The 25,176-nt window shown below is 41.9% G+C and overlaps 1 protein-coding gene across 1 annotated transcript; it reads left to right on the top strand.

Annotated features, from left to right (window-relative positions):
* Positions 1 to 2,803: 2,803 nt before the first annotated feature.
* Positions 2,804 to 24,698, top strand: LOC131256422 (glutamate receptor 2.1-like). The gene is made up of 7 exons (XM_058257326.1): positions 2,804 to 2,910; positions 3,926 to 4,057; positions 18,726 to 18,946; positions 21,119 to 22,461; positions 22,760 to 23,069; positions 23,357 to 23,763; positions 24,048 to 24,698. The coding sequence occupies exons 1-7, from the start codon at positions 2,804 to 2,806 to the stop codon at positions 24,696 to 24,698; spliced, it is 3,171 nt and encodes a 1,056-aa protein (XP_058113309.1).
* Positions 24,699 to 25,176: the final 478 nt, after the last annotated feature.

The raw sequence follows: 25,176 nt of genomic DNA, 5'->3' as shown, positions 1-25,176 counted from the left end.
TAGATGCCTTAAATCCATCAATTTATGCGCTGCTAGACCAGTCGAGCCTGACTTGACTGGTCGAGTGGGCCGCTCGACTAGTCGAGGGCTGTTCGACTCAAAGTCCAGCGACTTATGTTTTTTTGGTGTCCGGGCTACTCGATCGGTCGAGGGGGTCCTTCGACTAGTCGAGGGTTACGCAGCCGATGCACGGATTGCGTAAATTTGAAGCGCTTTCCGAACTTTTCTGGACTAGGTGCGTGAGTGAAGTTTCCTAAACTATAAATAGGGGTTCCTAAGATTATTCTAAAGTATTTTAAGGCTTCCTAAAGGTATTCTAAAGGGTTATAGGGTTATCAAAGGGTGTAGCAAGAGTGAGATTCGAGGTTGTTCGAATCGGGTAAGTCCTCTCTCTTTATAATTGATGCTTTCATAGTAGAATTCTGTCGCTTTGTGCCGTGGTTTTTTCCCACAAGAGTTTTCCACGTTAAATCTATGTGTTCTCTTGTATATGCTTGGTGCCATTGAATTGTTATCCTAGATCTAGATCTGTGTGATTCCGCAGGCCAAAATCCCAACAAGTGGTATCAAAGCTATTGTTGGGGCACAGATTTAAATCTGAGGGATTAGTAATAATGGGAAGCACTAGGTATGAGATTGATAAGTACTCGGGGAAAAATAATTTTGAATTATAGAAGATCAAGATGATGGGTTCCTTAATCAAGCAAGGCGAAGATGATGCTCTTGAGGAGCAAAATTCTACTATGATTGATGATGATTGCAATACTCTTGATAAGATAGCTTTATCATCGATCCATTTGTGTCTTACATATGAGGTTCTCTACAACGTCATGAGGGAGAAAATTGCAGCTAAGTTATGGGCAAAGTTAGAGGATGTCTATGCGAAAAATTTCTCTGAAAATTGCCTACACTTGAAACGGCGGTGGTATAACTTCATGATGACAGAGGGTGGAGATCTGAAGGCTCACATCATCAACTTTAATAAATTGATTTGCAAATTACTGGATATAGAGGAAGTAATGAAAGATAAAGAACAAGCATGTATGTTGCTGAATTCTCTTCCGACGTCTTATGAGTCATTCAAGGACACAATGTGCTCAACTAATAAAACCCTGAGTGTCGGCACCGTTATCTCGCCCTTCAAGGGAAGGCTATGAGAAAACTTAATGTTGATATGGGGATATCTTCTGAGGCACTGCTTACAAGGGGTAGGAATTCTGAACAAGGTATAGGTTCTTCAGGTTATAGATCCAAATCCAAGGGTAAGGGCAAAGGAAAGGTAAAGTGCTGGAATTGTGGGAAGGAAGGATATGTGAAGAAGGATTGTGAAAATCCTAAATCTAAGAGAGAAGATTTTGAGGCTTTATACAGGGAGGCCAATGCTACCATGTCAGATGGATCAAGTGGATATGATGGTAATATTTTGTCTGTGTCTACGATCAGACGGTCATACGATGATTGTAAGGGTGAGTGGATTCTAAACACAGAGGTATCTTTTCACATGATTTCTCATCGAAGTTGGTTCACCAGTTATATGGAGTACGATGGTGGATAGGTATTTATGGGCAATGGAATTGCTTATAAAGTTATGGCTGTTGGTTCTGTGCACATCAAGATATTTGATGAGGTAGAGTGTACCTTGACTGATGTTAGGAACGTTCCTGATTTGAAGTAGAATATGATTTCTCTTGGTGTATTTGAGGCAAAAGGATATAAGTACATAACTATTGATGGTGCTCTTAAGGTATCTAAGAAGGCATGGGTAATCATAAAAGCACAACGACTCGGTAACTTGTACAGGTTGATCGGGAGCACTTCACAAGGTGGAGCTGCAGTGGATGTAGCGGATTTCACCTCTGCACGTGTGTGAAAAATTGGACATGACCACATGAGCAGGCATGGCAGGAAGGCTGAGACGTGCGGACAGGGATACAAAGCAGGTGGAGCAGCCACCTGTGAGAAGAATCACATGGCATGATCGCAAGATATCGGCGAGGTACATGGATGATTCTAATATCGCAGGGGATTCATCTTCTATTTAGATGGCTCTAAGTGAGCCTGGTGCTGAGAAGTGAAAGGTGACTATGGGTAATGTGATGGATTCATTGTACCAGACCGACATATGGGAGCGGGTGGAGCTTCCAGTGGGCCGGAGAGCGGTTGGATGTAGGTGGATATTTAGGAGGATATAGCATAGATATAGGGTGAGGTTGGTAGCGAAGGGTTATGCTCAGAGAGAAGGGATCGGCTTCTCAAAGATATTCGCGTCGATGGTATAGCAGGTGTCTAATAGATCCGTAATTAGCGCTAGTTGGCCGATGTGATCTTGAGCTGGAAGGATAGATGTTGAGTCTGCACTTCTGCAAGGGAAAATGAAGAGCAGATCTACATGAAGCAATAAGAGTGGTTCGAAGTTAAAGGAGCTGAGAAAAGACTTTATAGGAGGTCGTGGTTCGACCTGTCGCTTAGGCAGTGGTTTGATTCCTTCATGATAAGTCAGGAATTGATGACATGTAGATCGCCAATTATGACATGTCTGAAATCAATGTACTGAAGACTCGGTTAAGTAGGACATTCAGGGTGAAGGATAGGGGGTTGCAAAAATAGTTCTCGGCGTTAAGACTGAAAGAGGAGTAGGCTTTAGTAATCACAGGAGGAATACCTTGTGTGTAGGTATTGATCAAGGAGGTGATGAATCATGTAAAGTCGGAGAGCGTTCCCTACGCGTCTGTTCTCAAGTTTTTCTCAAGACATGTCCCAAAACAGATGAGGAAAAGCAAGATATCTCATAAGCCTTATTCGAATGCGGTTGGCAGTGTATGTCATGCTTTGGATTAGACTGGTTATTTCACAGGCTATCAGTGTTGTAAGCAAGTACCTCAGCAAACAATATTGGGTAGCAGTGAAATGGTAAGAAGATTATGTCTTTTCTTTTGGGAAGACAGGAGCAAAAGTGGTTGGCATGTGGATTTAGATCCGGAAAACATAATCACTATGGTCATTTCTGTAGAGAAGTTCAAGTTCTGTGTAACTTTTGTGAGCTTGGTGATGACATAAAAGAAGGACGGAGTGTGTACAAGAAGCTATGATACAGAGATAAGAGAAGGGGGCAGAAAGATACACGGTTGAAGATTGAAGGCATGGTGGAGATTATTGACAGATGCCTTAAATTTGTCTATTTATGCGCTGCTCGACTGGTCGAGAGCCTGGCTCGATCGGTCGAGTGGGGCGCTCGACTAGTCGAGGGCTGTTCGACTCAAAGTCCAGCGACTTATGTTTTTTGGTGTCCGGGCTGCTTGGTCGGTTGAGATGATGGCTCGACCGGTCAAGGGGGTCCTTCAACCAGTCGAGGGTTACGCAGCCGGTGTACGGACTGCGTAAATTTGAAGTGGTTTCCGGACTTTTCCGCACTAAGTGCGTAAGTGGAGTTTCCTAAACTATAAATAGGGGTCCCTAGGGCTATTCTAAAGTATTCTAAGGCTTCTTAAAGGTATTCTAAAGGGTTCTAGGGTTATTAAAGGGTATAGCAAGGGTGAGATTTAAGGTTGTTCGAATCGGGTAAGTCCTCTCTCGTTGTAATTGATGCTTTCATAGTAGAATTCTGTCACTTTGTGCTGTGGTTTTTTCCCGCAAGAGTTTTCCATGTTAAATCTGTGTGTTCTCTTGTATGTGTTTGGTGCCATTGAATTGCTATCCTAGATCTAGATCTGTGTGATTCCGCAGGCCAAAATCCCAACACCCTTACCATATTCTTAGCTTTCTTCCTTTTCAAAAACAGGAGCATTTTTACCAACACGTGATATGATTCCATTTGGCAAGGATTCATCGCTATAGTTGAGCGTTTTAACTCTACTGATCGCTTAAGGATGATTGAATCCATTGTCATGCTCATGGACTAAGGACTGTTTCCCATTTGTTGCTGTAGGATGACGGCACCTAACGCACAAACACCAGTAGGTATCAGAGGTGCTGAAGCTCCAACTCATGTTAATGCTCTACAAAGTCCAGACAATACAGATGGGAATGCTGCTCCAGAAGACAAGATTAGCGATGTTCAGTCAGATATGCCACCATCTAGAGAGGGAACTACACAATATATGAATCCAAATATGCCACTACCTACACAGATAATGGATGAAAATCAACACACTTCTTTACTTCTCTCTCTCTTTTTTACAGTGACTATATCCATTTACACTTAACAATTAAGTATATCCATTTACTATTATCAATAGTTTTGTGATCCTAGTTTTGTCAGAAATTCAGAAAAAAGGGAGATGTTGAAATTGATAATTCAAAGTGTCAGGTCTACATTAATATTGGATTTGTGTTCTTGGTGAAAGACAGCCTTCGAAAGAAATAAGAAAAGAACCATGTTGGGATGATATAGAATTAAGTTCTTGAGAAATAAGCTTAACGAGTGCATGCATTAATATTCCATCAATACTGGTATTCATAGTTCTTAGTATTTTGAAGTATTTTAAAAGTAGAAGACTATCCATAGGCATTGCTCTTGTATATATCCACTTGGAATAAATACAACCACAAGGCAGCGATTAGCTTAACTACTGTTAGCACCATATTCTTCTGTTATGGTGAAAGAATATCAGTGTATACTAATCTTAGTTGCTTCTCCACTGTAAAGAAAAACATTGTACTAAACCAAGTAGATCCTCCACCATAACAAATATCCGTTGACTAATCCAACGATATTCTCCATAGTAAATAATATCCCTGTGCTAATCTAAGTAGATTCTCCACTGTAAGGATACTAAGTTACAGGTTTCTCAAATGGCTTTGAGCGAGGTCAGAAAAAAAAAACTTTTTACTAACAATACAGTGTTTATGCTTGGAGTTGCAGATCTTTAACACCTTACACATCACAGCCATGGATCTCCTGGACCCTCTTGAATTGCTCAGTGTGTCTTGACTCTGTAGTCCCCAGCATTGAGCTCCTCTTGAATAGCAGAGTGTGTCTTGACTCTGTAGTCCCCAGCATTGAGCTCATGTTGTAGTGAGTCATATATGAATCCAGGACTGATCACTTCCCTTTTTTGGGTACAATTGATGGGAAATTCTTGCCCTCATCCCTGTCCTAGCCAAATGGGTCGGTTGGCTTTGGGTTTTGCAGTTGGTCTCCTTTTTGTGGGGCCAAGATCTAAGTCTAATTAATTGGGGCCATTTTCCCACCTTGCCCAAGTTTGGGTGAAACAGCTCAACCAGCCCCAGCCCTTGGAAATGACCTTCTAGGGTAGGCTCTGGCTTGCTGCTAAGATAGATAACCCCTTCACTAATGAACATGATATAATTTGGCAGAGGCGACAAGGTTGTTCACTTTTGTTGTATGAGGGAAATGGACATTTTCATCACCATTCCCATAACCTGCAAGCTTTCCTTCACCCCGATTTTTCTTCACCGGGACACCCTGAAGAGGCCAAGGGGAGATCGTCCTAGTCTTTATTTTGGCTTTGACTTGTTTCCCGGCACATACGTGTTGGGTGAAGTTGGCATATGAATACGAGATAAAGTATCTAGAGATGCTCAGGTTTTTCGAGTTAACGACCAAGGAGATCTACTCCTTGTCGTCAATTGGGGTTTTCATTCTGGTGGTCATGACTCGCCATCGTCCACCAGAGGCTGACAATGACTCAGCATTCCTTTGCCTTAGGGCAGTAAGAGCTATTTTCTTGAATCTTGTGTTAAGATTGTACACAAAAGGATCAACAATGGCCTAGAAAAGTTGTTCCCAAGCCCTGATTCATTGATAATCAAGTGATGCATACCAATCTAACACATCACTCTCGAGGGATTTCTGGAACAAGTAGATTAGTGCTTCATTAGTCCCTGCCACAACATCGAGCTCTCTATAGAATGCCTTGAAATGTTATGTGGGACACTCATTACCGTCATACCTCTTGAATTTAGGCACCTCAAAGTTTTGAGGCACCTGTGCATCTATAATGGACATGACTCCTTGAACTTTGTGGATGAAAGATCCACACTTTGCTTCCTTTAGAGCTTTTTCTTCCTTAGCACACAAATTGACTATTGCTCTTGTTAGGGGGAGTATGCTAAAATGGGATCCCATTAAGGGGAGGATCCGATTGAAGAAGGTTTCGGTTGTGGGAGGACATTAGAATTGAACCCCACCCCATTAGCGGGGGATACTGAAATTGAAATTGACTCCTGACTATAGTAGGATGCTGAAATTGAATTTGACTCCTGCTAAGGGGAGGATTTGAATAGATTAAGTCCCTGGCCACGAGTGGTTGTGATGATTGGAAAATGCTCCCATTATTGGGAGTTTGTTGGGTTGAGTCCCCGACTGCGGGTGGCTGAGTAGATTGGAAAATGTTCTTGTCAGAGGGAATTTGCTGGATTGACTAAAAGGCAAGAGGGAAACTGAAAATCAGTATTGGTGAATGGGATTGACTAACTAGAGATTTAGGTAGCTGTGTTAGCATGTTCTGGGCTAGGGGTGTGAACCTTCCTTAGAGAAATCTAGCCATGAGATCTTCCAACCTCTTGAGGATTTGGGCCATTTCCAACATTGATGAGGGTGCAAGGACAATCTCGATGATAATTTTTGATTATTCTGAGGGTGAAAGGGCTACGATTATGTCCTCTTAGATGTCCATGATTACAAGTAATTGGGTAAGGATCAGACTACACGGAGAGGTCACTAGAATTCTTTTAGCACGATGGACGCGCTAGCTAGTTGCTTTTGAGCACAATGGTGGGGCTGGCTTCCACCCCTTGCTTTTTTGCTTTTTATTTTATTTTATATATTTTGTGTGTATTTTCTCTTCTTCTTCTTTTTTTCTTTTTTACTACCGGGAGTGCATCAGTGATGTATATAGCTAGGGTTCCAAACTTTAAAAGGCTCCATAAGTAACATACTTTAAGGCCTGAATGGGTTGATCTTTGGTACTTGTTAGGGTGGGCTTTTCATAAACCGTTTCGACTGCAGAACTAGGGAGGTGCTCTCTATGAACTCGATTAGGATATCTTACATGGCGATTGTGCTCGTGATACATTATGCAAGTAGTGCAACGCCTCCCAATTTATTAAAAAAATGTACAAGAAAATAGAACATATAAGAAAGCAAAATTATATGAATGTAAGAAATTAAAGTATAGAAATGTAAATAATTGAAAGGATAAAGTCATAACATAAATTGTGAAAAAATAAATGATTGAAATATAGAGAGTTGGAAATGTAATGGTAGATGTATCGATACCCTGAAAATTCTAAAAAATCCTAAAATTTCATTTTTCAAGTTGAGGTCTTGGATAGTGGTTAGCTATACTCCCAATTGAGTCACTAGCCCGATGGGCGAAGATACTCATTTATTGGTGTGTGCGGTTTGTGTGTATATATGCAAATAAATGGGTGTAAGATTGACTCAAGTAGATGATATGATTGACTTAGAGTCGTCACTAATTGATAAAACTCAAAATTTACGATCAGCTAGACATCATGAAATCACTTTTGGTTGGAGAGTTAAAATTACTCCTACAAATGATTTGTGGCCGTAGATTATGAGTAAGATGGTGATGGTTTTATAGAATTTTAGTAAAATTTGGAGATTTTCTGAGTTATGGATGATCTTATTAGATGATCGGTTATGGACACTCGAAAACAATTAGAGAATCATTGCTTGAATCAAGGTGCTACCAAGGATATTTCAAAGTCTCAATTTCAATGGGGATTGGAAGAGACTGTAGATGCAAATGAAAATGAGCAAATAGAAAGACCAAGTGACCCTCGGCTTATAATATACTAGGATTTGAAAACTCAACAAGACGTAGAGCATACACTTAAGAATCACTTGAAAGAGAATTTGAGAGGCGTTTGAGAAGGGAGATGCATAATATGGTGCAACCAAACATGCCCCAAAAATCAAAAGATACAACTTCAACAAACCCAAATTTTGATAGACAGCCCCAATTTCACTTTGATTTTGAAAACTCCCCACAACATGTAGGGTAGCGATCGAGCCGGATGCAAGGGCCGGGATCCGTTGATTCATTGACTTGTCCTTATTAAAAATCAAAACACAGCTAAAATCTGCCACGTAATCAAATGTATAATATGAAAGTCCCAAGTCAATGAGAGTGGATTAGCTGTTAACTGAGTAACCTGTGTGTTACGCTTACCGTGTGGGGCCTAGCTACATTTATGAATTTTTTGTATATCTACGCCGTCCATCCGTTTTTCCAGATTATTTTAGGATGTTGACTCCAAAACTTAAGCAGATCCAAATGTCAGGTGGACCATACAGCTGGAAATAGTGGTAAATGACCATTAAAAGCGTTTTGTGGGCTACAAAAGTATTGGATCAAGCTGATCTTTATATTTTCACTTCATCCAGGTATTCTTGCCCATATCAACTGGTTGGATGGAAAATAAACATTACGGGAACATTAAAATGGGCCCTACGAAGTTTTTAATGGTAGAGCGTTCAATCACCACGGATTCCTGTGGTGTGGTCCATCTGAGATTTAGATTTAATTAGTTTTTTTGGACCACATCTTAAAATGGGCTGAAAAAACGAATGGATGGCGTGGATATACAGAACATCATCAAGGTGGGCCCCACAACGAGGGTAACACCCACTAAGCCGTAACCCGTGTAACACCTAATCTGCTACCGTAGTCCGTAGTCAATGGAATACCGCCTTCAAAATTCGATCGATGTCAAGACCACAAAGTCCTAACTCGGACACGTACAATCAACACCAAACCGTGGAACGTGCGCTGTATCACAAACGTTCATTTGGTGGTCCCAAAAGCTAATGTTCCCTGGCAGGAAACAAGTTCGGTCCGTTTATTAAGTGGGCCACATATACATACGGTTGAAACAATGATAACATTGGTCTACATTTATCATTTATTTGTTAATATAGCACATACACTGACAGATCCTCATGATGAACGACCCAGATCATCCCGTACACTTGCCGAGATGGCATGTGTGAGGCGTTTGTGTTTGACGCTTGAAGATGGGGCGACTGGAAGAGGAATCATTGGATAAGTAGCTCTTTATCTTTGTACCATTTTGAACACGTGGGTCCCATGGTTTGGACATCCAGGCCATTGGTCTGTTCAGTTCAGCTCTACAGGATTTAGCATGCACGAAACATCTGCCAGATTGAATACCAGGATCTTTTTCAGTCGAATGATGACGGTTCTTGTATCTCTCATCTTAACCGTTTATCTATAGACCACAAATTTAAAGGTTAAGGTCGTTCTTTCAATAATAATTTTGACATTTAGTCCATCTGCTGTGAGACACAAAAGACCAATGGTCTGGATTAAAAAACCATTGGCCCCACTTCTGTTAAATGAGAACTATTGTACACTGACAAAAATGGAGTACGTATCCTCTTTTACCGACGACTACAAGCGTACTTGCCGTACAAGACATCCAAAATCCAATGCATACAAAATGAGAAGGGCTTTTGCGTCGTATAGACCTACGTACTACGTACGTGAAAAAACCTTAAGCACAAAAGTAGACCTCATAGGTTTTCAGTCCATCCTAAAGTCTAACTTTGTAACGTAAGGTTTTGGGAAGTCGCCATATCAGGCTGGGTAAAAGGCAGCGTCTAAAGCCACAATTATTTCAAATGGAAATTTTAAGAAAAATGCTCCAGTGCTCTTAGAGCACTATAACATATACTGCTTGCAATTGCATCAGGATACTTGGACAGTTCAATCCATTGATCTGGACTGTTCATTAGATTCAACGGTGATTTCATGGGCTAATACTAAAATATCACACGAAACTAACAATCCTAAACATATGAACAATAGCATTTAATATTGACGGTCAAAATTGTTTACAGAAAATAGGTCCAATCAACAAATTTGCCCATGTATTCATTAGGTCCCATCGCATATTGCTTTGATAGCAAAGGATCACTTTTTTCTAGGCAATCGTAACCATTGCATCCATGACTTAGGAAAAGGATGGCTACAAAATAAGGCAAAATCAAGAATGGATTGGATCTTCCTTTTAGTCTGATTTTCGGATGGTATCCCGTGAAATATGTTCTAGACTAGATGGACAGTTCAGATCGACCGATTGAAATGTCCAAATGACGCATTGAAATTAGGAGCACTATAACGAATGGTGCTCCGAGAACATGGGAGGATTTCTGTTCTTTCAATACGCACCACAAACATGAAACTCGTTTCTTTATAGGGCTTTGACTCGGGCAGTCGGGTTCGGGTCCTGAGACGGTATACGTTGGCTTAGAGTGAGACCCGTGGCTCGTGTACGGGCCCGGATTTGAAGCCAGATCAATTAATAAGTCAGCATAGGCCCCACTGACAAGTGGGCCAGGCTATTTTTTTAAATAAGAGATACATGGTGGGTCCCACTGCTCATTCCACTTTTTTAAGCGGTCTATGTGAAATCTGAAATATATAAAACACAAATGGCAATTTAAAGGATTATCATCCGAAGGCTTGATGTAGAGCGGGTCGCGGACAGTTACATGGCCAAGATGAATCAGAAAAGGCCCGGTCGACGACAGAAGTGATCCAGACCATCGAACCTTAAATCGGGCATTTCTTGCAATCCGGAATGAGTTATCTGATGTAAAATATATGATTTTGGGTAGAACGAGCTACTGAAGCTAACCAACCCCACTACGCCGGGTTGCGCAGCCCGGAATTGCGAAAAACCCCTGGATCAACAGTCGTTTCCCTGTTTTAATTTCGTTTTTACTATAAATAGTAAGTTTTAGTTTGATTATAACTCGTCATCCGTTGGGCTTTAGGAGTTGCGCCCAACGTGAAAAGAGCTTAGAATAATTAGGAGAACGGTTTGGTGAAGCCAAATAGGACACTTACTATTTTTGGCCGAAAACCTTGCGCACTAGTAGACATCACGACCGTCTATAAATAGTAAGTTTACTATTTATAGTAAGTCGCGGATTCTAGGAGTTTGAGTTGTAGTTTGATTCTAATTTCTTTTCTATTGCTTGGTACCCCTATTTAAAGGGTTGTGAACTCGTTTTTATTGATTAATTAACCAATTTCGAATTTCTTAGAATTTATTACTATTTTTTGCTTTCTTTTGCTCGTGGATTCGAGAAGTCTCTGTGAGGAGTCCAGAGAAGCTCCGTGGATTCGGAGTAGTTATCCTCATCACGTTCATCCCTGCGTCAATTGGTATCAGAGCAAGGATTTCCCTCGTGCCGATGGCAAACAATGGAGGTATGAATCAAAATCCTGTGGACGGTGATCAAAGGATTCGTTATCTTTCGGAAAGAATGGAAGCTTTCCATCGGGAGAGTCAGTTGACCATGCAAGGGATACAGGCAACTCTCGACCATCTTGCGGATGCGCTACTCCCGCCCCGAGCCCTAGGCGATGCTCCACGACCTTTGGTTGCTCCCCCACCCATGGTAGCTCCACCACCAATGGTTGCTGTATGATGCAACCCCAATTTTCGTAGAGCACTACTAGTAGCAAACCGTAGGGCTACACCAGATGATTCAAGTTCTAGCGACGAGGACCTTAATGAGGGTTTTGCCAGACAACTAATCCATGGAGGTGATCATCTAGATCGTGTTGAAAGAGACTATCGAGGTAAGGCTGAACTTCCTAATTTTAACGGTTTATTACGTATAGAAGATTTTCTCGATTGGCTAGCCGAAGTAGAGAGATATTTTGATTACATGGACGTGACAGATCATAAAAGGGTAAAATTGGTAGCGTTTAAAGTAAAATCTGGTGCTTCTGCATGGTGGGAACAATTATAATTCTCACGAGCCCGCCAGAACAAGGCGCCCATCTCATCATGGCCACGGATGAGATATCTTCTTCGATCTCAATTTCTCCTCAGTGATTATAAACAGATATTATTCCAGCAATATCAAAATTGCAGATAAGGAAATCGAACAGTCACATATTACACTGAAGAATTCCAACGGCTGGCTACACGAGACGATCTGTCAGAATCTGAGTCACAGAAGGTGGCACGATTTATAAGTGGGTTGCGACCGACAATTCAGGACCGAGTTCAGATGTACCCAGTCAGGACTGTGGATGAAGCAGTTTAATTGGCGGGTAAGGCAGAAAAATAACTTGTAAGAGCTCCTGCTTGTCCATATCCTTCAACTCGACCCCCCCCATGACGGGTCCCACGCAGGATCCAGTGCTGTCACGAGGAAAAGACCCAGTACCTCAACTTTCTATAACCACAAACCGTGATACGGGGAGCGGCTCATCCAGACCTCAACGTGCAGCACCCACAACAGCGAGTCCGAGTAGGATTTCAAATCCTTATGCTCGGCTAAGGTCAAACAATTGTTACCGCTATGGCCAACCAGGCCACTTATCAAACACTTGTCCTCAACGTCCCGCAGTACACTTAACTATAAACGAATGAGGCAATGAAGATGAGGCCGCAGAAGAAGACCATCGCTTTGATGAACATAAACAAATCACTGAAGAAATAGCAGGTGACGATGAAATGACGGGCGAGGATCGTGGCGAATTTCTAGTTGTGAGGTGATTACTGTATGCCCCACGAAAGAAATTACATCCACAACGACACAATATATTTCGTACTCGGTGCACCGTCAATGGAAAGGTCTGTGATGTGATCATAGACAGTGGTAGTAGCGAGAATATCGTCTCAAGAGTGATGGTGGACAAGTTGCAGCTACCAACGATGAAACATTCTTCCCCGTACTCAATTGGATAGATAAAAAAGGTGAATGAGACCAATGTAACAGAACAATGCACTATCTCATTTTCAATTGACAAAAATTATAAAGATTAAATACTTTGTGATGTGGTTGATATGGAAGCTTGTCATATGTTACTCGGTCGACCCTGACAGTCGGACCGTGATGTGACCCATCGGGGACGAGATAATGTTTACGTATTCGTTAAGGATAGTCGAAAAATAATCCTTGCCCCTATAGCACCAGAGAACCACCCTGAAGCCTCTAAAGTGGAAGGGAGTTCCCTCTTGACCATTCGGGATTTTATGGAGGAATCCAAGGAAACTGGCGAGGTATACGCTATAGTGGTAAGGGCGAGGAAGAGGAACCCTCAAACATCCCTCCAAGTTTAAGACTGTTGCTAAACGAATTCAAAGAAGACTGGCCTGAGGATTTACCTGATGGATTGCCCCTCATGAGGGACATCCAACATCACATAGATCTCGTCACTGGGGCTAGCCTACCCAACCGCCCTCATTATCGGATGAGTCCGAAGGAGTGTGAGATACTTCAAGTGCAAGTGAAGGAATTGATCCGTAAGGGTCTCTTAAGAGAGAGCATGAGCCCATGTGTCGTACCAGCATTATTAACGCCAAAAAAAGATGGAAGCTGGCGCATGTGTGTCGACAGTCGGACAATCAATAAAATTACTGTCAAATATCGGTTCCCAATACCACGGTTGGACGACATGCTCGATATGTTAGAAGGGGCCAAAGTGTTCTCTAAACTAGATCTAAGGAGCGGGTACCATCATATTCGTATTCGACCCGGTGATGAGTGAAAAACGGCATTCAAGACCAAGGAAGGGTTGTATGAGTGGCTGGTCATGCCCTTCGGCCTATCGAACGCACCAAGTACTTTTATGTGTTTGATGAATCAAGTTCTAAAACCGTTCACTGGCTGATTTGTGGTAGTATATTTTGATGACATATTGATATATAGCCAGGATGACGCGGAGCACAAGAAACATCTCAGGCAGGTGCTGTAGGTCCTACAAATTAACAAGTTGTACCTCAACTTGAAGAAGTGTAGTTTTTTAACTGACAGCCTATTGTTTCTAGGATTTGTTGTAATGTCCACAGGCATTCGTGTGGATGATTAAAAGGCGCGAGCTATTAAGGAATGACCGATCCTAACAAACATTCATGAGGTGAGAAATTTTCACGGGTTGGCGACTTTCTATCGTCGATTTGTGCGAGATTTTAGTACCATAGTCATGCCTATAACAGATTGCATGAAAAAAGGACCGTTCCAGTGGACCGATAAAGCTGACAAGAGCTTTCATGAGATCAAGCATCGTTTGTCTACAACACCAATTTTGGTGCTTCCTAATTTTGACAAATTGTTTGAGGTTGAGTGTGACGCTTCATACGTCGGAATTGGAGGAGTATTATCACAGGAAGGCAGGCCGGTAGCCTTCTACAGTGAGAAGCTCAGCGAAGCCCGAAAGAAGTGATCGACTTATGAGCTTGAGTTGTACGCAATTGTTCAGGCGCTGCGAGATTGGCGGCATTATCTGATTCAAAGAGAGTTTGTTTTGTACACTGACCATCAAACATTAAAGTTTATTAATAGTCATACTAACGTGAATCGTGTGCATGCTAGATAGGTTGCATTTTTACAGGAATTCACGTTCATTCTGAAGCACAAGTCAGGGCAGCAGAACAAGGTGGCTGATGCACTTAGCCGTCGTGCATCACTACTTATTACAATAAGCAACGAGGTGGTCAGCTTCGACTGTCTCAAGGAGCTTTATGCCGAGGATGAGGACTTCAAAGATTCTTGGATGAAGTGCCAAAAAGGTCACCTCAGTGACCTTCATATACAGGACGATTTTCTCTTCAAAGGGAATCGATTGTGCATCCCCCAAAGTTCTCTGAGGGAGCAGATTATTCAGGAGTTACATGGAGGTGACCTCGGTGGACACCTAAGGCGAGACAAGACGCGAGCTCTTGTGAAAGAGCGGTATTACTGGCGGCAATTAGTACGTGATGTGGGAAAAGCCGTACAACGTTGTCATGTTTGTCAGACCTTTAAGGGGCAATCTCAGAATACAGGCCTCTACACCCCGTTACCTGTGCCCAACGGTCCTTGGGAGGATTTATCAATGGACTTCGTGCTTGATCTCCCACGAACACAACGCGGCATGGATTCAGTATTCGTGGTGGTAGATCGTTTCTCCAAGATGGCGCACTTTATCCCATGTAAGAAGACCCTCGACGCAACACAAGTGGCGACTCTATTTTTCAGGGAGGTCGTACGGCTACACGGGGTCCCCAAGCTCATTACTTCCGATCATGACACGAAATTCATTAGCCACTTTTGGCAGACTTTATGGAATCGATTCGATACACGACTTCAATTCAGCAATGCTTACCACCCACAGACTGATGGGCATACCGAAGTTGTGAATCACACGTTGGGAAACCTCTTTCGCTGTATTTCAGGAGAAAAACTGAAGCAGTGAGATTTATCCTTGTCTCAAGCAGAGTTTGCATTCAACAATATGGTGAATCGCTCGACAGGGAGATCACCGTTCCAGATTATCTACGGACGAGTGCCTCGCCACACACTTGACTTGGTCCCTCTGCCCAAACACCCAGGGACGAGCATTGCAGCAGAACATATGGCAGACAAGATCATGGGCATCCATGCAGAAGTGCAAACCAAGCTACATGCCTCGAACGAGAAGTACAAGGAACAAGCAAACAAGCATCGGCAACAAAAAGTGTTCGAGGTGGGCGACCGCGTTATGGTCCATCTGCGCAAATAGAGATTTTCGACCGGGACGTACAACAAGTTGAAAATTAAGAAAATTAGACTGGTACCAATCATCCGAAAGATCAATAACAACGCTTATGTTGTTGATCTCCCAGATGACATGGTAATCTCACGGACTTTCAATGTCGCGGACCTAACTGAGTATCATGAACCAGAGCATGACGAAAACCCGAGGACGAGTTCTTTTGAAGTAGAGGAGACTGATGTAGAGCGGGTCGCGGACAGTTACATGGCCAAGATGGATCAGAAAAGGCCCGGTCGACGACAGAAGTGATCCAGACCATCGAACCTTAAATCGGGCGTATCTTGCAATCCGGAATGAGTTATCTGATGTAAAATATATGATTTTGGGTAGAACGAGCTACTGAAGCCAACCAACCCCGCTACGCCGGGTTGCGCAGCCCAGAATTGCCAAAACCCCTAGATCGACCGTCATTTCCCTATTTTAATTTCGTTTTTACTATAAATAGTAAGTTTTAGTTTGATTATAACTCTTCATCCGTTGGGCTTTATGAGTTGCGCCCAGCGTGAAAAGAGCTTAGAATAATTAGGAGAACGGTTTGGTGAAGCCAAATAGGACACTTACTATTTTTGGCCGAAAACCTTGCGCACTAGTAGACATCACGACCGTCTATAAATAGTAAGTTTACTATTTATAGTAAGTCATGGATTCTAGGAGTTTGAGTTGTAGTTTGATTCTAATTTGTTTTCCATTGCTTGGTATCCCTAATTAAAGGGTTGTGAACTCATTTTTATGGATCAATTAATCAATTTCGAATTTTTTAGAATTTATTTCTATTTTCTGCTTTCTTTCCTCGTGGATTCGAGAAGTCTCTGTGAGGAGTCCAGAGAAGCTCCGTAAATTCGGGATAGTTATCCTCATCATGTTCATCCCTGCATCAAGGCTCTAAAGTCTTATAGATGCATGTGGCTCGCATATTTGCACATTATACACGGAATCGGATTGCATACCCCTGCCTCCATATGAGTCGATACATGCAGAGGCGCAGAGGCTCTGTGGGGTACATCGTGATGTTTGGGTTTTATCTACCCCGTCCATTCATTTTCTCCACATCTTTTTAGGCAGATCAAATGATGAAGTGGACCACATGGTGGAGATTTAAACGCCCACCATTAAAAACTTATAGGGAGTCTGATATCTATTTTCACTTCATTGCATGTGGATCGTGGCTCAAAGTCTTCCAACCGTCCATTCAGACACTCACCTCCCAACTGCTACGTGGACCGGACTTTTAGAAGAGCAGACCATGGTAGGACCCACTACAATGGGTCAAATGTCACAAACACGTGGGGGTAAAAATCGAGTTATTCTCTTATTGCGGACAACTTAAGAATCCAAATTGACAAAACACAAATTGCAATTAAAAATCAGATAATTTTTTCCAACAACTACCTACTTAATATAGAATTTACATTTTGGTGAATTTTTTCAAAAGGATTTTCAATAAAGTAGGTAATTACTATTAGAGTACCTTCCCTCGAATTTTTTAACAGGGACGCCGTAGACCATGCAGCAAAGAGGTTGGTGTCTCAGCCCCACCTTGATAAAACCACCTTGATTTTTTAATGTGAAATCCACCCCAATCATCAGGTGCGTCACCCCCTGTTAGGCCCGGGGTCCAAAACTCATCTCCATCTGTGGTTCAGGTGGACCACAAGATTGGAAACAGTGTGCACGGCAGCGAACACCCTACAAACTGTTTCCATTGGCATGACCCACTTGAACAGGGATGGGCCTGAGTTTCGGGCCCCAGACCTAAATTTAGGTGTGGGATCCTATGGTTGGAGTAGATTTTGTATAATCATCACAGTGGACCTGTAAAAATCAAGAGTGGCATCTCTCTCAATTGTTGCCCTATGCCTAAATATAGAGAATCTCACGTACACGCAGCAGTAGGCCGTTAAAAAATCAAGAGTGGTGTCTCACTAATTTTGGCGTTAGCCCTTACAAACTCAAGATAAACTCATATATATAAATATATATAAAACCGCGATTTGTATATGAAATCTACTCTGGCCATTAGATCCAACATTAAGATCAGGGCCTGATTTCAGGTGAGCCACGCCAAGGGAAACAGTTTGAAGGGTGCGCATTGCCCTGTGCAACATTTTCGATCATGTGGTCCCTCTGAATCACTAATGGAGCTGAGAGCGGAGGTAAATCACTTGTTGGTCGAGGTGAATTTCACATAAACTTCACAGTGGGCCCACCCAAGCCGCTGGCCTTCTCTTTGCACGGCCTACCGAAGCTGTCATTAAGAAATTTGGTGGTGGGTACTCTAATGATATTTCCTTCCCTTAATGAGGTAGCTTATTGAAAACCTTCATGAAAAAAAGTACAGGAATGTAAATTCGTATAGTCATCAGAAGCGGATTGCGTCCAACCCCCACCCGGACAATAATCCGTCCATATAAGGGCTTATGTGGGGCCCACCGTGATGTATCTGTTTATCCATGCTGTCCATCCATTTTCTCAGATCACTGTGATGTATCTATTTATCCACGCCGTCCATCCAATTTCTCAGATCAAATCTGAGAAAATGGATGGACAGCGTGGATAAACAAATACATCACGGTGGGCCAAACAGGAGCCCCTGTATGAATGGATTATTGTCCGGGCCGGATCGTAAGCAATCCGCGTCCAAAGTCAACCTGATTTAGTTATTATCATCCCAAACCCCTAAAGTCAAACAATTTAGACTTTGCAAGTTGCAAAGGAAACTAAAAAGTAAAAAAATACTCATTGACTAATCATATGATATGCTGGGTTTCTATTCCCGAAAAGTGAGGTCGACGGTTTGGTAATCTAGACCACTGATCTGTTGGAAAGCCCCACCATGGATGGGCCATGCCCAAAAATCCCCTCAACAGAAAATAGAACACTAATAACATTTTCAGCAGTCCACATTAAGCTGAAAAAGACACCATATGGGGGATCTGGTCAATCCATGGTGGGACAGAACATGCCAATGGTTTAGATTCCTGAACCATGGGTCCTACTCATGAGAAGCAAAAATTAAAACAATGCAAAGATGCAGGTCTACTTGTTTTTCTTGTTCATAGCTGTATAAATAGAACCGTGAGGCTGTCCATGAATTTCACCTTGTTTAGCTTCAGTAATGAAGAACCAAAGCTACTCCCTCTCCTTTTATTTCTTGCTTTGCATCTTCTTTCTCAGCCTGTTCTCCAAATGGGGATTTTCTCAGAAGAATGGCGTTGGGCTGGCTGAATTCAAAGCTGGAGTTGTTCTTGATTTCGAGACGTTGGTCGGGAAGATGGGCCTTAGCTGCATCCGAATGGGACTTGAAGATTTCTATGCGGCACACACAGATTACACCACAAGGCTCAGTCTCCATATTAGAGATTCAAAGAACGATGTTGTCGTTGCAGCGTCTGCAGGTTTTTTTTTCTTTTGAGCTCTTTGGCTAATCTCTTCTACACTGCACCATTCATGATCATCATCTGCTGTTGTTGTGGTTTAACATATTGCATATTCTCACCTGTCAATTCATGGTAGTGGGAATGTTAACTCAAAAGGTGTGGTTACGTTGGAATTCTAGTTGGATTTGCACAGGAATTTCCACCAATGTGAATAAAAGGTGGGACCCATTGTTGCAATTGTTGCCACCACATGCATGAACATCAATCCAGAGTCCAAACCATGTCCTCCTTTAACTGACCAAGGATCACAAATCACAATAGAGCATAGTTCAAAAACTCGATTCAAGAAGTAGCTGACTCAGGTCGACTTGAAGACTTTTGATCATGGTGTGCCGTAAAGGCCGTTATGTAAAAGTGACGATGGCAACCATTACACGCTATGGGGTCGTAACAGCAGTGACAACCATTATAAAAAGCATGACCCGTAACCACCATTAACGGCTTTTTCGACGTTTTTTTTTTCGAAAAAAAAAAAAAAAGAAAAAAAGAGAGAGAGAGAGAGAGAGAGAGAGAGAGAGAGAGACTGTAATGGCCATTATAGGGGCTGTAACAACCGTTACAATCCGTATCATAAAGGTAACAGTGGTGACCGTTACGGAATACCTTGCTTTTGAATCAATCTTTTTTACTTGATTCGAGTTTTGATCTTTGATAGTTATAATTGAACTATATTCAAGGTACTAATTAATATCTGAATGGGGATAAAATAAACAAAATAGCAGTGCTATACAAATTAACAGCTTCATGAGCTAGTTTAGGAACTTTCCACTCTAAAGAGAAGTTGTGGATTTGAAACTACAGGGTGCACTCAACAATTGAGTAGGAAGCCTTGATGAGTTGGGACTGACTCACTCTCACCAATGAGTTTCTTGCTCACCTATTTTGAAATCTTCCCAAATCAAGTTGACCGGGCTGAGTTTGAGTCAACTCGGCAAGTTGTAGAGCGAGTTCTTGAAACTTACAATATCTAGGGAACAGATGGATCACACCCAAGACCACCCCTTCCTAGATCAAAGATCTAAACAGATTCCAAATAAAATGAAAGAACTACTAGTGACGTATTCCAATTTCTCATATCTTTGTAGCCTCGAGAAAAATACATATTAGGATTAGACCACAGTTCTCACTGACCCGACTTGAAACTCGGCTGAGTTAACTTGATTCAGTGAGATTTCGAGCCAAGTTGCTAGGAAACTCAGTCCTCATTCTGGCTTGACTCGGATTCCATCGGACTCGTCTAGTCAACTCACAGCGACTTGAACCGAGTCACTTGGTTTGACAAAGACTTGCTGCTAGTAAAATGAATAAGTACAGAGTAGGATTTGAACTTGAAACGTCCCCATATGCACAACTGTTAGTTTTTGTATAGTATATCCTTTGTTCTATTAAAACTATTTTAATATCTATTATTAGTTTTAGATTTTAATTTATAGTTATTAATTACCGAGTCGAATAGGATCAGTCTTGGGATCGACCCAACCCGGCCGAACATAGAGTTGAGACAAGATTTTGGAATTTAAACTATATGGATTAAACTACTAACATTAGTATTTTATTGGTCTTCTACCCAAAATATCATATAAAAGATATCTCAAGAGAGAAGGTAAAAGAAATTTATGCAGAGAGAAAGAAAGACAAGACGACAAACAAAACATGGATGGCCTTGTGATAATTGCAGCCTATGATAATCTTTTGTTTCAAGACCAAATAGGCTCTATAGTAATGAGATAGTAGACTTTTCTTCTTCCATGAAGATTTGAAGAGAGATCATGTTGTAGAAACTATATATTGAGGTATGGTGTACAAGCTGTTTCAACCATCCAATTGATACAGGAAGACATCAATTGTTACCGCCTCTTGGATGGGTCTTAGGCCCATAGCCTAGAAATTTCGTTGATTGAATATTTCCAATCTGAGCTAGCAAGAGGTTTACGATATTCAAATATCAATCCTCCAGTAAACTTTACTATCGAAGAAACGTTCCTAAATGGCTCAAGACAAGATACATTGCATAAACAGATGATCCACAAACTCTTCATCTCCAAGAACATGATACAAACATTAGTGATGACCATGCGTCTTTTCTGAAGGCGATTAACATCACTTATTTTTTGAAATTCTTTTGTGCAGCTCTGGACTTGTTAAAAAACGTAGAAGTGCAGGCCATCATAGGCCCACAAAAATCAGCAGCAGCAGACTTTGTGGCCAAAGTCGGAGTGAAAACGCAAGTGCCCATCATTTCTTTCTCTGCAACAAGCCCTTCCCTCTCTTCCTCCCGAGCTCCTTATTTTATCCGAACAGCACAGAATGACTCTTCCCAAGTGAAGGCAATCACAGCCATTGTTCAAGCTTTTGCATGGAGGGAGGTCGTTCTCATCTATGAAGACACTGATTATGGAACTGGAGTTATTCCTTATCTCACCGACGCATTCCAGGATATCAATACTCAAGTCCCATTTAGAAGCGTCATTCCGCTCCAAGCAACTGATGATCAGATACTCAGGGAGCTCTACAAGTTGATGACCAGGCAAACAAGAGTATTCGTTGTGCACATCTCATCTTCTCTTGCGGTCCGCTTCTTCCCAAAGGTGAAAGAGGCAGGGATGATGAGTACAGATTACGTGTGGATTATAACAGACGGGCTAACGGACCTCTTGGATTTGATGGGTTCGTCAGTCATCGATTCGATGCAAGGGGTCTTGGGCCTGAAACCATATGTAGCAAAGTCAAAAGATCTTGATGATTTCACAGTTAGATGGAAGAGAAAGTTCCGCCAGGAGAATCCTGATGCAGAAAGAGTTGAGCCAAGTATTTTTGGTTTATGGGCATATGATACAGTTTGGGCACTGGCAATGGCGGCAGAGAGAGTCGGGACTGCGAATTCCCACTTCCAGAAACCAAAAACCATTGAAAATTCAACAGAATTGGAGACTCTGGGTGTCTCCCAGGTGGGTCCAAAACTTCTTGATGCCATCTTAAAAACAGAATTCCATGGCTTGAGCAGCGAGTTTCGCCTCATCAATGGGGAATTGCAGCCACTGGCCTTCCAAATAGTTAATGTGATGGGGAAAGGGGCAAGAGAGATCGGATTTTGGACACCGACTTATGGAATTTCACGGAATTTGAACTTGAACACAGATCCGGAGAAAACGTACTCTGCTTCCAAGGATGATCTTGCACCTGTATTTTGGCCAGGAGAATCAACGTCTGTGCCAAAGGGATGGATGATACCTACAGGTGAGAAGAAGATGAGAATTGGTGTTCCAGTGAAATATGGGTTCCGTGAGTTTGTGAAGGTCGAACAAGATTCTCGCACGAATGCATCAATTGTCACTGGATTTAGCATAGATGTGTTCAAAGCAGTAATAGAGACTTTACCATACGCCGTCCCTTACGAACTCATTCCATTCAAAGGCCCAGACGAGCACATGGCTGGGAGTTACAATGATCTGGTTTACCAGGTTCATCTCCAGGTTCGTTGGATTTCAACTGTTTCTGTGGATGCATTTCAGACACCTCTCACATGATGTTTAACACTGGAATTTGAGAAACGCAGAAAGTGCATTCTGCATTAAGAAAAATGACATTTCCCACTCAAAATGGCCTGAAATTGACATTGACTCATTTCTCATAGTTGATGAAATGAGCCAAATGAAAATTTGAGTGGAAGTCCATTGCAGCCAATGGATATTTTCTGAATGCACAGTAAATTAACAAAAATTAAGATTGATATTCTCATTTGTGGGTCTTGTTGTATTTGAAAAAGGACAGAAATATGATGCAGTGGCAGGAGATATAACAATCACAGCCAACCGTTCTTCATACGTGGATTTTACACTGCCTTACACAGAGTCAGGGGTATCCATGGTAGCACCAATGAGAGAGGACAGGAAAAATGCTTGGATTTTCTTAAAACCCCTCACTAGGGACCTTTGGCTGGTGAGTTGGGCCTTCTTTATCTTCACAGGCTTTGTGGTGTGGGTGCTAGAACACAGCATAAACAGCGAGTTTAGAGGCCCGGCTTCTGAACAACTTGGCATGACCATGTGGTTCTCATTCTCAACGCTCGTCTTTGCAAACAGTTGCGTAAATTACACTTCTACATCTTGACATCTACTAAGAGAGTACAGGGTACTAAAATCTATTATCTAGTTATCGAGCACATACTATCCACACATGTGGCTAGGATCTCTGACTAGCTTGCATTTAACATATGGCCCGACAGACCGAGGGTTCAGATCTAATACACGCGCAATGTGTATACAGACTGGTTGCTAGATAACTGGCCTAAATATTTCCATTTAGCACCAGTTAGTCCTCTTAAGCATACTCAAGTCTTTTAAACTGAATTCCTTTTGACTGTTGCAGAGGAGAGGGTGGTTAGCAACCTGTCTAGATTTGTGTTGATAATATGGTTTTTCGTGGTGTTGGTCCTGACATCAAGTTACACTGCAAGCTTGACATCTATGCTAACCGTTGAAAGGCTCCAACCGACAGTCACCGATGTTGCAGAACTTATCAAGAATGGGGACTATGTGGGGTATCAACGGACCTCATTCGTGTTTGGGCTACTCAAGGAGATGAAGTTCGATGAGTCCAAGCTTAGGGCCTACGGCACTCCAGAAGAGTTTGATGAGGCCTTAATTAATGGAAGTAAGAATGGTGGTGTTAGTGCTATTTTCCATGAGGTCCCATACATCAAGCTCTTCCTCTCAAAGTACTGCGGTAAATACTCAATGGTTGGACCCATTCATCCTACAGCAGGGTTTGGTTTTGTAAGTCTCTCCCTACACATACGTACAAACATACATACATGTGGTAATTCACCATCCACTGTGGTGTATGTGAACATTCCTTGTATATATAGATACACATGTATGTGAGCAATAATTCTATGCGACAAGGTTGCACCATATCATGGTGTAAACAAGTTGTATCGAATATGTTGATGGTCCAATCATCTATTTAGACCATCCATTTGGTTTGGTACTTGAAATGCTAAGACATGCTTACATGTAAAATGGTTTCATGTTATGTTGTTTCCTTGTCAAATTCACAGGTCTTTCCTAAAGGGTCACCTTTGGTCCCAGACGTTTCAAGGGCGATCTTAAATGTAACTCAAGGCGACAGAATGGTGACGATCCAGAAAGCATGGTTTGGGGATCAGACCACTTGTGTAAACCAAGGCCCCACTGTAACATCACAAAGACTTGCCCTTGATAGCTTCTCAGGCCTCTTTCTCATCACCGGCTTCGCTTCAATTTCTGCCCTTACCATATTCTTAGCTTTCTTCCTCTTCAAAAACAGGGGCATTTTTACCAACGCACAATATGATTCCATTTGGGAAAGATTCATCGCTATAGTCAAGCGTTTTGACCAAATGGATGACTCTGCTGATCGCTCAAGGATGATCGAATCCATTATCACGCTTTTGGACCTAGGATTGTTTACCACTTGTTGTTGTAGGATGATGGCACCTAATGGACAAACACTAGTGCGTATCGAAGGCGTTGAAGCTCCAACTCATGTTAATGCTGCGCAAAGTCCGATGAGCATTCCATACGATACAGATGGAAATAATGCTCCCGAAGATGAGATTAGCTATGTTCATTCAGATGCGTCACCATCTGGAGAGGGAACTATACAACTTAGAAATATGAATCCAAATACAGCACTATCTACACAGATAGTGGATGAAAATCAACGCTAGTGTTCTTTTGTTCTTCTTCTTTCTTACAATGACCCATTTATCCATTTATTATTATCAAATAAGTGTTGTGCCCCTAACATTGTCACAAATTCACAACAAAAAAAAAGGAAAAAAGAAAAAAAGAAAAAAGAAGGAGATGTTGAAATTGGTAGTTCATAATGTCAGGTCCACATTTGGATTTGTGTTCATGATGAAGGGCAACCTTCGAAAGAAACGAGGAAAAAAGAAAGAAAAGGAAGCTATGTTCAGATGATGTAGAATCAAGTTCTTAAGAAATAAACTTAACGAGTGTGTGTACAAACATTACATAAATAATGGTATTCATATTTTTTAGGGTTTTGAGGTATCTTGAAAGTAGAGGACTATCCACAGGTGTTGCTCTTTTATCCACTTGGAATAGATACAACCACAAGGGAGTGATTAACTCACTACTGTCAGCAGCATATTCTTCTGTTATGGTGAAAGAATATCAGTGCAC

This window comes from Magnolia sinica, chromosome 9 (assembly GCF_029962835.1).
Source record: "Magnolia sinica isolate HGM2019 chromosome 9, MsV1, whole genome shotgun sequence".
NCBI classification, from domain to species: domain Eukaryota; kingdom Viridiplantae; phylum Streptophyta; class Magnoliopsida; order Magnoliales; family Magnoliaceae; genus Magnolia; species Magnolia sinica.
Note: the sequence above shows the minus strand (reverse complement) of the source record. Positions and strands in the feature narration are given on the sequence as shown.